The sequence below is a fragment of the Pteropus vampyrus genome, unplaced genomic scaffold (assembly GCF_000151845.1).
Source record: "Pteropus vampyrus isolate Shadow unplaced genomic scaffold, Pvam_2.0 Scaffold45, whole genome shotgun sequence".
Taxonomy (NCBI): domain Eukaryota; kingdom Metazoa; phylum Chordata; class Mammalia; order Chiroptera; family Pteropodidae; genus Pteropus; species Pteropus vampyrus.
Window position 1 is genome coordinate 6,661,882 of NW_011888826.1, and position 12,908 is coordinate 6,674,789.

General features: G+C 39.4%; 1 protein-coding gene across 2 annotated transcripts in view; it reads left to right on the forward strand.

The window, feature by feature from the left end:
• Nucleotides 1-266: 266 nt before the first annotated feature.
• The window catches only part of RAB2A (RAB2A, member RAS oncogene family), a 99,643-nt gene continuing 87,001 nt past the window's right edge, over nucleotides 267-12,908 (forward strand). Inside the window, exon 1 of one of the 2 annotated variants that reach the window (XM_011359189.2) lies at nucleotides 267-550. In XM_011359189.2, coding sequence (XP_011357491.1) covers nucleotides 505-550 — 46 coding nt within the window. In that variant the 5' untranslated portion in view covers nucleotides 267-504. The remainder of the gene's footprint in view (nucleotides 551-12,908) is intronic. The other variant, XM_023530065.1, reaches the window with a different exon arrangement.

Sequence of the window (12,908 nt, forward strand, 5' to 3'; positions counted from 1 at the left end):
CCCCAGCGTCTCCCGGCCGCCCGGGTCGCCCGCTCAAACGTGCCGGAACGACCGGCGCCCAGCCTCGCCCAGCTCGGGGCGGACGGGGCGGACCGGGCGCAGCCGGCTCGGCGCTGGGCGGGGCGGGGCTCTGGCTGGGCGGGGCTCCGGCCGGCGGGCGCGGCCGGCGTGCGGGCTCCTCCCTTTTCCTCCCGCGGCGCCGGCAACCGCAGCACTTCCGGGTCGGCGCGGAGGCGGGGCGGAGGCGCCGCGGCGGCTGTTATTGTTCGACTGGGCTCGGCCGGGCGCTGTCTCCCTGGGCTCCGGCAGTGTCAGTTTGTCCGGCTTGCTCTCAGCCCCTCATTCCCGGCGGCTGACTGCGGAGGCTGCGGCGGGCGGGGCCTGGCGTTTCGAGGGCGAGCGGCGCCGGGGTGAGAGGCGCGGAGGAGGAGGAGGAGCAGTAGCCGGAGGAGGAGCAGTAGCCGGAGGAGGAGCCGTGTGCCCTGGCACCGAGCGGCCGCGGCCATGGCGTACGCCTATCTCTTCAAGTACATCATCATCGGCGACACAGGTGAGGGCCCCGGGCGCGGCCAGGCGGGTGTCGGCGGCCTGCGGGCCTGGGCTGAGGGGCAAACGGTGTCGAGCCGCGGCGCGGGCGCCGACGCCGCCCGGCGCCTCCCTCCCAGCCGCGCCGCTCCATTTCCGCAGTGCTGGAGCTGGTGACGTGGGCACTGCGAGCGGCCGCGGCCTGGCCGGGCCCGGCCCGCAGCCGCTGCCCCGAGCAGCCTGCAGCTGGAGGCCGCGGCGGCCGTTTGCGACGCCGGGTCTGGGAAGTGTATGACAGGAGGGGGCCTCCCAGCCCAGGGCCGTCAGGGCCAGGTTCAGACGATTGCAATCCTTCGCCTGGGCTCCATCACCTTGGGCCTCTTCGCCGCCCCCGTGGATGAAAAAGGGAGGCAGAGGAGAGCAGAAGGTGATGGGAGGAGGATTGGGGGTTTTCTGAACAGTCCCACCTTCTCTGACCTACATGCATCTACCAGGGTTTGCGCAAAGCGCTCCCTGGTGTGGGACAGCCGGCTGAGAAGAGAATGAAACCTTAAAATTTTTGTTTTTTTCTTAACACCTTCAACTCCCAAGTCAGAATAAATCACATCCCATTACTTGACGGCTGGGAAATCCCTTTCGAGGTCAATAAAGCATGAAAGAGTTCTGTCGACTTTTGCCACGTGTAAACTGAGGTTGTCTGATAGATAGTAAGGCAAGGCCCGTCAGTGCTCTGGGTGTGAGGTTGCTTGTGTGTCAGGGACACTGTGATTATTATTTAGATATATCCAGAGTCACCAGTGCCAATTTTCCAGTTGATGTCTCTTTGAAGCAGAAAGAAATTCAATTTTTCTTAAAACAACATTCGAGTATTTTTTTACAGATAAGTAAACAAACTCGTAAAATATCTTTTAATACTTGTGATTTTGGTATTACTTTGACTCTAATAATAAAACTGAGGTTTCTTCAGGTGTTATATAACTATTAATATACCAGAGTCTGATTACAGTGATGACTCTTGCACAACTTTGGACCCTTTGCACAACTTTGGAATGTAAACTGCAGCTTGTGGTCGCACTAGTGATGTAGCAGATTCAATAAGTAACACATGAAGCATGTTGATTGCTGCCTAAAAGAAAAACTTTCTGCTATAAATACAGTTTTTCAGCAAGTTTTGTTGGTTTTGTTTGTTTTGGTGTGTATATGGAAACTGGATGGTTTTCTACAAAAAAATCCTGGGAAAAGGAGTATTTTGCAAATGTTTAGTAGCAAATTTACATACTTTTAAAATGCTGTGGCGTATTCTGAGGGAAAAAGAAGTGGGGTCCTAAAGCCTACTGACACATTTTGATTTAGGTTGTAAATCCAAGACTGGAGAGGGACTTCATGTTCATTAATGAGTGGGTTTCAGAAGTAGAGACAGGAATGATTATGGATATTTAGCAGTAGTGAAGATTCAAATTAGTCTTTGCAAGGCGCCTTCTTTTTAAGATATTTGATTATTGAGCATCTACTATGGGTAAGGTATTGTATTGGCAGGAGTGGGGCTACAACAATTAACAAGTTGGTGCTGTTCTCTTGGAATTTGCTCTCATCCAAAAATAATCCCCAGGTAGTTCAAAAGGAGCACACTTTTTCTTGCCATGGCTGTTAACCTAATTCAGGCTCTAAATACCTGACACTGGACTCCATAAGGCAGTACTTTCTCCCCACTCCAATTCAGCCTGTAGAGTTTATGTCAGATTAATATTCCTGCAACATGGCTGTTAGGAGGCTATTTCTCTGCTCACATTCTTTTTTTGACCTTCAGGTAACTCCATATTTTAGCCCTTGTTTATTTTTTTAAATCTTCTTCCCACTATTCACTATTTCTTACCTTGCTACTGCCAGCGAGACCCAGTGGCTGACTTCTGTGCTTTTTTCCTGGTCCCTGCTGCTCCCTCTGTTTGGCGTGCCTTCTTCGTGGAAATTCTATTCTTCACAGTATAACCTGGGACTTCCATAATGCTTTCACAGTAACATATATTAAGCTCTTTTAGTGTCATCTTCTCGTGGTATGCTGGCTGAAAGTGATTACTCCTTGTCTGGATGTGTCTCACTTTGTATCATTTTTCTGATATGAATCCCAGACTGTTTTACAGATACTTGTGTAGGCATCCATATATGATTATATAATTCTTGAGGGTAGAAAAAGTGTTTTGTATGGCTTTATATTTCAGGAATAGTCAAGTAGAAAGTAGGCCCTCTGCATTAAATTAATGAAAGAATAGCCAAATGAACCACTGTGTTCCTATTAATATATATTAATAACTTGACGGCAGAATTTTTTAGCCCAATTCTGCCACTTTCTTACTGTTGACATTGTCCGAAATCCTTTACCATGTTTCCTTAATTTAAAGTATACCCACAGTTGTGAGAAACACTTTCTGTGGCCTTCCCCACAAAAGATGATATTAAATCAATAGTGTGAGATCCATCTTGGTTTTTTAAAAAGTCGTAGTATGAAAAATGTCCACCTTAGAATGAAGGAATTCACTACATTTCCTGTTTCTCATTTTCTCTAGACTATAAAACAGTAATTTTTTTAGCCTTCTCTACTCTTAATAGTGAGAGAAAATGAGGACAAATGTGAATACCGTGCTCATTTTCCTTTTCAGAATTCCCTTTCATAGAAGAGATTTTTAAAACTTTTACATGATCACAATGATACTTTTGAAATACGTGTTTCCTTACCATATGGCCAGATGCATTTAAAATATAGCTTTAAACTTTTTCATTGGTAGCATCTTCCTGAAAAATCATTTAGGAAAATGTCATTTAAATATAAAGTAGAAGTTGATTTTTAACAAGACTTGCCTAATATCATAAGCAGATAATTATCAATTATAGAGGGAGAGAAAAATTGTAATTGTTGACATCTGCCTGCCATTCTAACCTCATCACTAACCTTCCCTTGCCTGCCACTCAGCTGGGAACACAAAAGCACAATCCTGGTGTGTTCTATCCGAAATGCCCCTTCTTGCTGTGCACACCCCCACCACCTGCCAGAAAAAGAAAAAAAAAGTTTAGATCGCAACTTTTACACCTGACCAATTCCTAGTCTTTCTTTTAAAATGGTAATCCCACTCTTCACTGCATTATACTGATCCCTTCTACTCTTCCTTCGTTCCCTGCCTCTTTTCCCCTCCCCACTCCCACATGTTTTTTTTTTAATTAAACTCTTTTGAGGATAAGTGCTATGTAAGAAAATAAACAAGACTAGCCTCGTTATACATTATTATGTCATCTGAATGTATTTTTTAAATCGAGATATAATTGACATATAACATTTTATTAGTTTCAGGTGTGCAAAATAATGATTTGGTATATATGTATGTTGTGAAAAGATCAACACAGTAAGTTTAGTTGATATCCATCACCATACAGTTACAAATGTTTTTTCTTGTGATGATAACTTTTAAGATCTACTCTCTTAGCAACTTTTAGCTATCATTAAACATCATGCTGTATGGTACATCCCCAGGACTTACTTTTCTTATAATTGGAAGTTTGTACCTTTTGACTACCTTTACTACATGCATTCTAAATAATCTTTTTGTTGCTTGTTGTTTGTCTGGAAAGCTTTTGACTTTGTCTTAAATGTAAGGATAGGCCTTTCAGTGCCAGAAATTTTAACTAGATAAGTGGATGGGCACTTGGGGGAGGTGTTGCAAGACTTTACCTAGAAGGTAATATTTGAGCTGAAGTTGGAATGGTGAGTGGGGATTTGCCAGGTGGGGAAGGAGAGATGTCTAGTAGGTCGTTGGAAGTGCATGTTTGCAGTTTAGTCTGTCAGTCACATATATATGGCAGATTTAAAGAGAGTGAGCTACTGGGAGATACTAGGAAGTTAAATGTAGAGCAATTTTATTGATGACTTTGAGTGTGAAAGAGAAGGAAAGAATAAGTTTAGAGTTGTTTGCAAGATTAAGTTGACTGGTGTGTGTGTGTGTGTGTGTGTGTGTGTTTTAAGATGGGGAGGATGAGGTTGAAAAATTGAAAATGAGAGAGGGCAGGAGCAAAAGCCTAGAGGACTTGGCGAAGGCACGGCATTAGAGTCTCTAGTGCTTCAGAGCTGTAACAAAAGGAAGCCCTCTTCCTGTGGGAGATTCAAAGTTAAATTTCTTTAGATTCTTGTGAATCACCTAGGATATTTTAAAAAAATAGATTCAGTGTCCCAACCCCCAGAGATTTTGATTCGAGCAAGTTCGTTAGACTATCATCTTCAGAAAATTAACAGTGCGAAGATAAACTGGCAACAACATGGATGGACCTACAAGGTATTATGCTAAGTGAAATAAGTCAGAGAAAGACAAATACCATATGATTTCACTTGGAATTATATATGTGGAATCTAAAAAACAATAAATAAACAAACAACAGAAACAGGCTCATAGATACAGAGAACAAATTGATGGTTGCCAGATTGGGGTGGGGGGAGGTCGGAGGGATAGGTGAAAAGGGGAAGTGATTAAGATGTACAGATTGTCAGCTATAAAAACAGCCATGGGGGTGTAAACTACAGCATAAGGAATATAATTCATATTATAATAACAGCGTATGGTGTCACATGGGTACTAGACTTAACTGGGGTGATCATTTCGTGAGTTATACGAATGTCTGATTACTGTTGTACATCTGAAACTAATATAATGTATGTCAACTGTAACTGAAAAAACTTTTTAAAAAGAAAACTTGGAAATTCAGAGGTAGAAAAATTTCCATTAATTTCTTTAGTTATGAAATATGCATATTATATATGTCTGATATGTACACATAGTTTAATAGTTATGAAGAATAGTAATAAATCAAACACCCATGCTAAAGGTATATAGGTCGTCATTACATACCTCTCCCTCTCTCCCAGGCTTCCACTGGCCTGAATTCTGTGTTAATCCTTCCCTTGCTTTTCTTCATAGTTGTGTCACTTAGCATCCCTAAACCATATTGTTTAGTTTTGCCTATTTTTAGATGTGTTTAGTAGCTGTATTAAATGAGAGCTAAAACATGTCAAACATACCTTTTAATGTCATCTAAAATTGAGACAGTATGTTTCTGTTATACTTAAGTTTTCCTTTACACATATTATTTGCAGTCTTTCAGGATTTTTGACCAGCCCTTTTTCTCTTTCTCGCCTAACCAGTTTATTTGCTACTTGCTTCCTCTAATATGTATGTTGCTCCTGAGACATCATATTGCACCTTAGATGCTGTGCCCCTGTTCTCATTTTCTTCCCTTTCTTCACTTTTCTTAGTTAACCTACCTCCTCATCTCAAATAATGCCCCTCCCTTCTTTCTCGGTGCTCTTGTCCTTTTTGTCCCCACTCTATTCCTGTTCCTGCTCCAACATAAAATTAATTTTCTCCTTTATCATCCCCACTGCTTCCCCTCCCCCATTTTTATCTCACCAGCTCTCCTCCTCTTGCAGTAGCCAGTAATTTTGCTGTTTTATTTGAGCAGATCTTAATTTTGCCAGCTCAGCAATTTTTCCCTCTCATTCTGGCCCAGCTGTGCTTGCTCCATTTTGTTATTCTCTGCTCATCCTCAGTCTGTGAGGCTCTGTCCTTTGCTGCAAAAGATGGCAGCCACATCCTGACCTCTCTTGTTCTCTTGACTTTTCATTTTCTACATGAAATGTTCCTATTTGATTTCATCAGCCTTTGCAGGTTTTAAAATACTCTATATTCTAGATGTTATTCTTCATTCATAAGTAAAGTATGCCTGGCAAAAAGATGCTAGATCTCCTCTGCTATTGTACAGATGTAGTCATCCCCCTTAAATTCCTGCATTGTTTGACAACTCAAACGACTTAGGTCTCATCGTTGGAGATGCTGTTTTAGTAGATCTGCAATGAGCCCTGGACATCTATATTTTTTTAGAGCATTGTTTGTAGTGGCAGAACTGTGACATTCCTCTCTACTGGTTAGTCATGGCCTTTTTCACCCGTCTGTTTTTCTAAAATTGATTCTTTTCTATTGCCAGATTTTCTGCTTTCTGGGATTTTATTTAAGTAATCCCTAAGATATATACAGGTTGAATTTATATAGAATTCTCTATCACATTAGCTTTTGGCACTGTGTCTATGTAGTACATTCTCATGTGGAATTCTCCACACTTTTTATAGTACATACACAGTATCAAAAGCTTCTTATGTTTGATATATGAAGTTACCATTTTATAAATGAATAATTGGGGCAAATTATTTACTTATTTCTTCCCTCCTCTTACTTCCACCTCTTAAAGGTTTTTACTTTTCGTATCTACGAGATAGCACTTTAAGTTTCTCTCAGTTCTTGCTCCAAAATATTCCCATTTTCAGGTGTAGCTGACAGTTAACTCTGTCTCTGGTCAAATCTGAGGGAGAAAGGAAGGAAATAAATATTGATGGATGCACACTGCAGTGAAGTTCTTGAAGGCCAGACAGTGTCTGGCACAGAGTTACTGCTTCAAAAAAAACCATGACTGTGCGCTAAGATAGCCTCTGCTGGGTAGCTTCATGCATTAACCAATGTATCCAGTTTCAGCAAGGATTACGGGCACTTTATGTAAAAAATTTACAGTTTATTTTAACAAAATGAGAGAAAGTGTGTGTATTAGTTCTGTGTTGCTACCATAACAAACTACCATACTTAATTCAAACAACACAAATTTATTTAATCTTACAATTCTGAAATTCTACGTAAGTTTATGTAAATGTCAAAAGTCTGACGTGTGTCTCACCCGGCTAATATTAAGATTTCAACCCGGCCAGGTTCCCTTCCGGAGACAGGATCCTTGCTCATTCAGGATGATGCTAGAATGTGGTTCCTTGCAGCTGTAGGGCCGAGATCTCCATTTTGTTGTTGGCTGTCACCTGAGGCCTCTTTCCAGCTTTTAAAGTCCACCTACATACCCACATTCCTTGGCCCATGGCCCCCTTCCTCTGTCTTCAAAGCCAACAACAAGGGATCAAGTCCTTCTAATGTCATATCTTTTTGACTCTTCTTGAGTCATCCCCTCTCTTTGACTGAAGCTGGGAAAGGTTTTCTGCTTTTAAAGACTCGTGTAATTAGATTGGGTTTACTTGGATAATCCAGGATAATCTCCAGTTCTCAAGGTCTGTAATCTTAATCACATCTGCAAAGTCCCCTTTGCCTCATAGGGTAACATAGTCACAGTTTAGGAATTAGAGCATGGGTGTCTTTGTGTGGTGGTGGCATTGTTCTGACTACCACAGAGTGCTAAGGAGTAACAGTAAGAAACAGTGAGTAGAGACAGTTAAATCGAAGTCAGAAGCAACAGTAATACTTGACAATGACCTTGTGCACACCTCTTTAAAGTGGGCACTGTATTTAGCACTAAGCAGTGCAAACAAAAACAGCTCGTTTATCCTAATCATAGTACCCATTGCTTTATAAAGAAATATGTGCATGCATGCACTTAATTATAATTGATAATGGGTTTTAATGTAGTGAGGAATATAAATATACAACTGCTATATTTCTATGTTTTTATATATTTTTATATATTTTTTAAAAACTATATAAAATGTATTATTTTTACATTTTTTATATATTTATACTACATAAAGGGACTTTTCTAATGGTATAACTCATTGAATCTGAACAGTAATATCCATGAAGAAGGCTGCATTTTACAGGTGAGAAAAGAGACTAATTGTCACATCACACATCTAGTAACTGACCATGCTGGAATTTGAGCCCAGGTTTTTCTGACTTCAAAGTCCATGCTCTGTCTACCATATCATACATATCTCTTGATTCCCACAAATTCCATATTAGACCTCTTCTGTTGGCTTACCAGCTTTGGTGAGTGAATGTGGGAGTATGTAGTCCCTCAGTTCCCTTCACTAAAATAGATAACCACCTCCACTCATGCATTTTAGTTATCTTCTATAAAACAAAGATAAAGTCCTTTTTCTGGTTCTTACCAGCTGTACGAGCTTGAGCAACCTCTTTAATCTCCAAGTCTCTGTGTCCCCAACTGTAAAATGGAATGAATACATGAGGGAATATGTGTAACACTGTCTTGAATAGGAAATGGTTAATATTTTATTTTCACTTTTTATCGTGCTTCTTTGACTGTTTCTGTACTTTCCCCATATGCATTTGAAAAACTAATGCAAACTTGACCAGTGCTATATTAGTGTTTAGTGCTGTTCATAGCAAAAATAATATCTGTTGCCCTCCATATGTTCAAACATGTTGATTTTTTCCCCCCATCCCTACTTAGCTTGCTCATTTGTGGACAGCTGATGCTCTCAGTCCATTATTCTTGACTCTTAATTGTTTCCTAGCTTATGTTGGTATTTTCTTGTACTTACCATATTCATTTGCATCTAGATGTTTTACAGAAAGTTCTTTATCAACATTGTTTTAACAAGATTCAGAATTGTTTAACAAAATTCAAAATTGTTTATCAAGATTCATTTTATTCCAGGTATCTATATACATATACTCTTTTGCAGCTTTGCTATAGTCTATATGACCATCCATGTTCACTGATAATTTAGAAAAACTCTAGGAAGGACCCATTTGATTACAAGGAACAGAAACCTAATCCAACTAGCTCAAGGAAAAAGGTTTTGATAAGAATTTAAAGAGGGCTCTTAGGGATCCAAGAAAAACTGTAAACAAGTCCTGGAGAACTGGCCACTCGGAAATCTTTGTTATCCTCTCATGGCTTCGTTTTCACCCCTTGAGATAATTAGGAATGTGTGTTTGGGGTTTTAAACATTTTTTTCTTTTTTATTTAAACAATCTTTTTATTAATTGATTTCTGACTTTGTTTCACTTAGGTACGTGAAATCGTGTGTGAATTCTTCAGTGCTTGATAGTAATTTTGTCGCTAAGTACTTGGTCATTGTTCATACATTTCCATGTGTGCTGGAAAAGTGTATTCTTGTGTACATGGTACGTTCATGGTTCCATACATGTTCATTAGGTTAGACTTGGTATTTGTGTGGGTCATGTCTTCAATATTCTTAATAGTCTTGAGTTTCGGGGTAAAATGTTAACATCTCCTGTTATGATAATGGAGTTTTTGTGTGTGTAAGTGGTTCTGTCAGATTAAATTTTTTTCCTCAGTAAATGTGAGGACTCATTTGTAAGGTGTATATGGCCTAAGGTCTTTACATCTTGCTGAAGAGTTAGTTAGCTGTTCCTTTGTCATTCAGTTACCTTCCACTTTTTTTTCTTTTTTAAAATAATAGATTTTATTTTTAGAATAGTTTTAGACTTACAAAAAAACTGAGAAGATACCAGAAAGTTTCCATGTACCCCATAACCAGTTTTGTCTGTTTTTAACATTTTACATTAGTTTGAGTTACCCTCCACTTTTTACATTTGTGCCTTTGGTGGTGTAGTTTTTGGTACTCAGCTTTTTGATATTAATTTTGAGTATCTTGGTTCATATTTGCCTAGTACATACTTTTCTATCCTCTCACTTTTCTTGGAATCAGGTTTTTGTTTGTTTGTTTTGTTTCGTTTAGGAAACAAACATAGACACAGTCAAAGCCCCTTATATACCCTGATACCTCTCACTTCCCTTTGTCCCTGGAGGAAACCTTCTTGGATTTGGTGTTTATTATTCCTATGAAAGTTTCTAAATGATTACTACATATGTATGTATGTATTTGTAAACAGTGCACAATATTTTATATATTTTTTCAAGTTCATATTAATGGAATTGTGCTTGCTCTGAAACCTTTTCGTTCACTGTTGTTTTTAGGGATTTATCTGTATTATATTTATATTCTTTTTGACTGTACTACAAATTTCCAATTCTCTTCACTTAAGGAAATTTTAGGGTGGGTTGTTGGTCATACTGTAAAAGATAATATATGGACTGACTCCTTGAAAACGTGTGCTAGAATTCTGGAGGTATTCCTTGAAGTGGAATTGTACACATCTTCAGTGTTTCCAGCTAATCTAAATCACTCTCCAGAATAGTTTTCAGTTAACCCTCATTCTTGTTCTTTCAACCCTACTGTATCACCTTTTTTTTTAAGGCCTGTGTTTTTATATCGCCCATTGCTATATCTTTTTAGAAATTCAATCTGAGAAGCTATCTTTTACCATGAGAATTTAATCACTAATGAATTTGAATTTATTTCTACTAGCAAGTACCACCCTGTCCAGTCACATGACAAGATATCAGGGCATAGATCACAGGCATGCCCATTTGCCATGGCTTTGTGGGGAAGGAGGTACATGTCCCACACAGGAAACAGTATGGTGGTCATGTTTCCCAAGCATGTATAGTATCACCTGTTCTAGAAGGATAATGTAGAATCTAATGGAAAGAGGAATCTCTTCCACTAACTCTTACTTGTGCAAATAAACAATTAAAATTCCTGAGTTTTCTGTTTATAAAATGTGTATAGTACCTGCCTACTGCACCCTGTAGGGTTGTTCACCAATACTATAGGTTTTGTTTTGTTTTTCTCTAACTTTGTAGCTGTCTTTGAAACTCAAGTGTCTGTAATTTGTTTCTCTTCATTTATTTACAGTTGAGAGTGCTGTATTCGTGCGTGCTCTGCTGCCCCAGCATTATTAACATTGACAATGACTCTCCCTATAGCATTGGTCCACCTTTAACCATAATTACTGTGCATCTAGGAGGCACCTAATATTCTAAGTTCTCACTGGTTATTTCAGCTTAAGACAGCACTCTTGTAAATTTCCCAAGAGCCTAGTATTTGTAATTAGAATATCTTGATTAGTGTGGTGGCTCCTCTTAGTGAAGTTCAGACCTCTTTAACTTCAGTTTTCTTCTCTAGAAAAAGGCAGTAGTAATGCCTGACTTATCTGCCTCATGGGATTTTTGTGAGTTTGAAGTAAAGAATGTTTGCAGGTGCCTTGTAAGCTGCAAAGTGCTTTATTTATTGTATTTTATTAGAGATAACTTTTTCTAATCTTTTGAGCATCTTAAAATTAAGTTGGTGGGTGAGGTCTCACCTACAGGAAAAGCTATTCACTGTGCTGGCTTAACTGTAATTACTTGATTTGAAAGAAGCATGATCACATGTTAATCTGTAAAATGACAGTTCTTTGATCCTGAAATTCTCTCTGGATTCCGTAAGTCTTTTCCTATCTCAGATGTCCTCATGGCCCACTTGAGATTGAGAAGAATATCAAGTTGGAGTTGCTCTTTTCCATTAGCCTTTAGGAAAGAGATGATGAGGCCAATACGTAGTTGTCTTCTAACTTGAGTTCTTTTACACATTGGGGTCTATACTCAGGAGGCCAGTAAGGATGGTATGAAGGCTGTAATCAACCAAGATAATTTAGGGACAGTTAAAATAACTTCAACATTTTAACCCAAGAAAAGAGAAGACTTAAAGGAGAATATAATCATGACTTTCAGATACTTAAGTGACTCTCCTATAAAAGAGGGCTTCAACAGCCTTTTGTGGCTTTTTGTCGACAGAAGCAGGACCATGAGTAGAGGAGAGGTTAGATTTGGACTCCCTGGGAAATGGAAAAAGCTTGTGAAGTGGGGAGTTGGTGTGTTACTGGAGCTGTTCAAGCAGAAGTGTTTGATTGACACATATTAGGGCTTGGAATTTAGGCAGAGAGTAGAGAATTGGATTGGATCTTTTTTTTTCTTTTCAAAGAAATTTAAGATAATATGTGGTCAGTTCTTCTACTGGAGTTAGAAAAATGAAGAAGACTGTCCCACCCTAAAGGGGAGATCAATTTGCTACCATAATTACAAGATATTGTAATAGAGAAATACGTAAAGTACTAGAGGAGCATTGAGTGGATTCATTGTAACTGAAGTGAATGTCTCATAACATTCAGATTTTTTGGTAAACATTTATTGAGCACCTACCGTGTGTTGAGTGCTGTGCTTGGGCTTTCATATATGTTCTCAGTAATTCTAAGTAGCTATTGACCACATTTTACAAATGGTAAATCAGATGTGTCATGATCAGATATGGTCTCATTTGTTTGAATAATTCCCTACATAGTAGCCCTGTAGAATCAGTTTGTGCTTTTTGCCCCCTTTTTTTTATATTTGTTATGTGTGGAGAACAGAGAATTGAGCTGAGCCCCCCCTCAGTCTTTTGTTTTGCCAAGATTGGGCAACCTTATACCAGGAATGTTATATAGAATATGGCAGTATAGGATTTTTGTTGATTTTATGGGGGTTAAGACTAAATGAATCTTGGTACTCTACTGTGAAGAGCATTGTGTGGCATAAAGAGATGGATTTTTATCCTCTGGATAGCTTCACAGAAGCAGTTTTATCTCCCATCCCTAAATGGGATAAATTTCTACCCTTAACACCGATTTCTGACAGTAATTAATGAGCCCTTCCTATCATTTAACATTTTTTTCTTT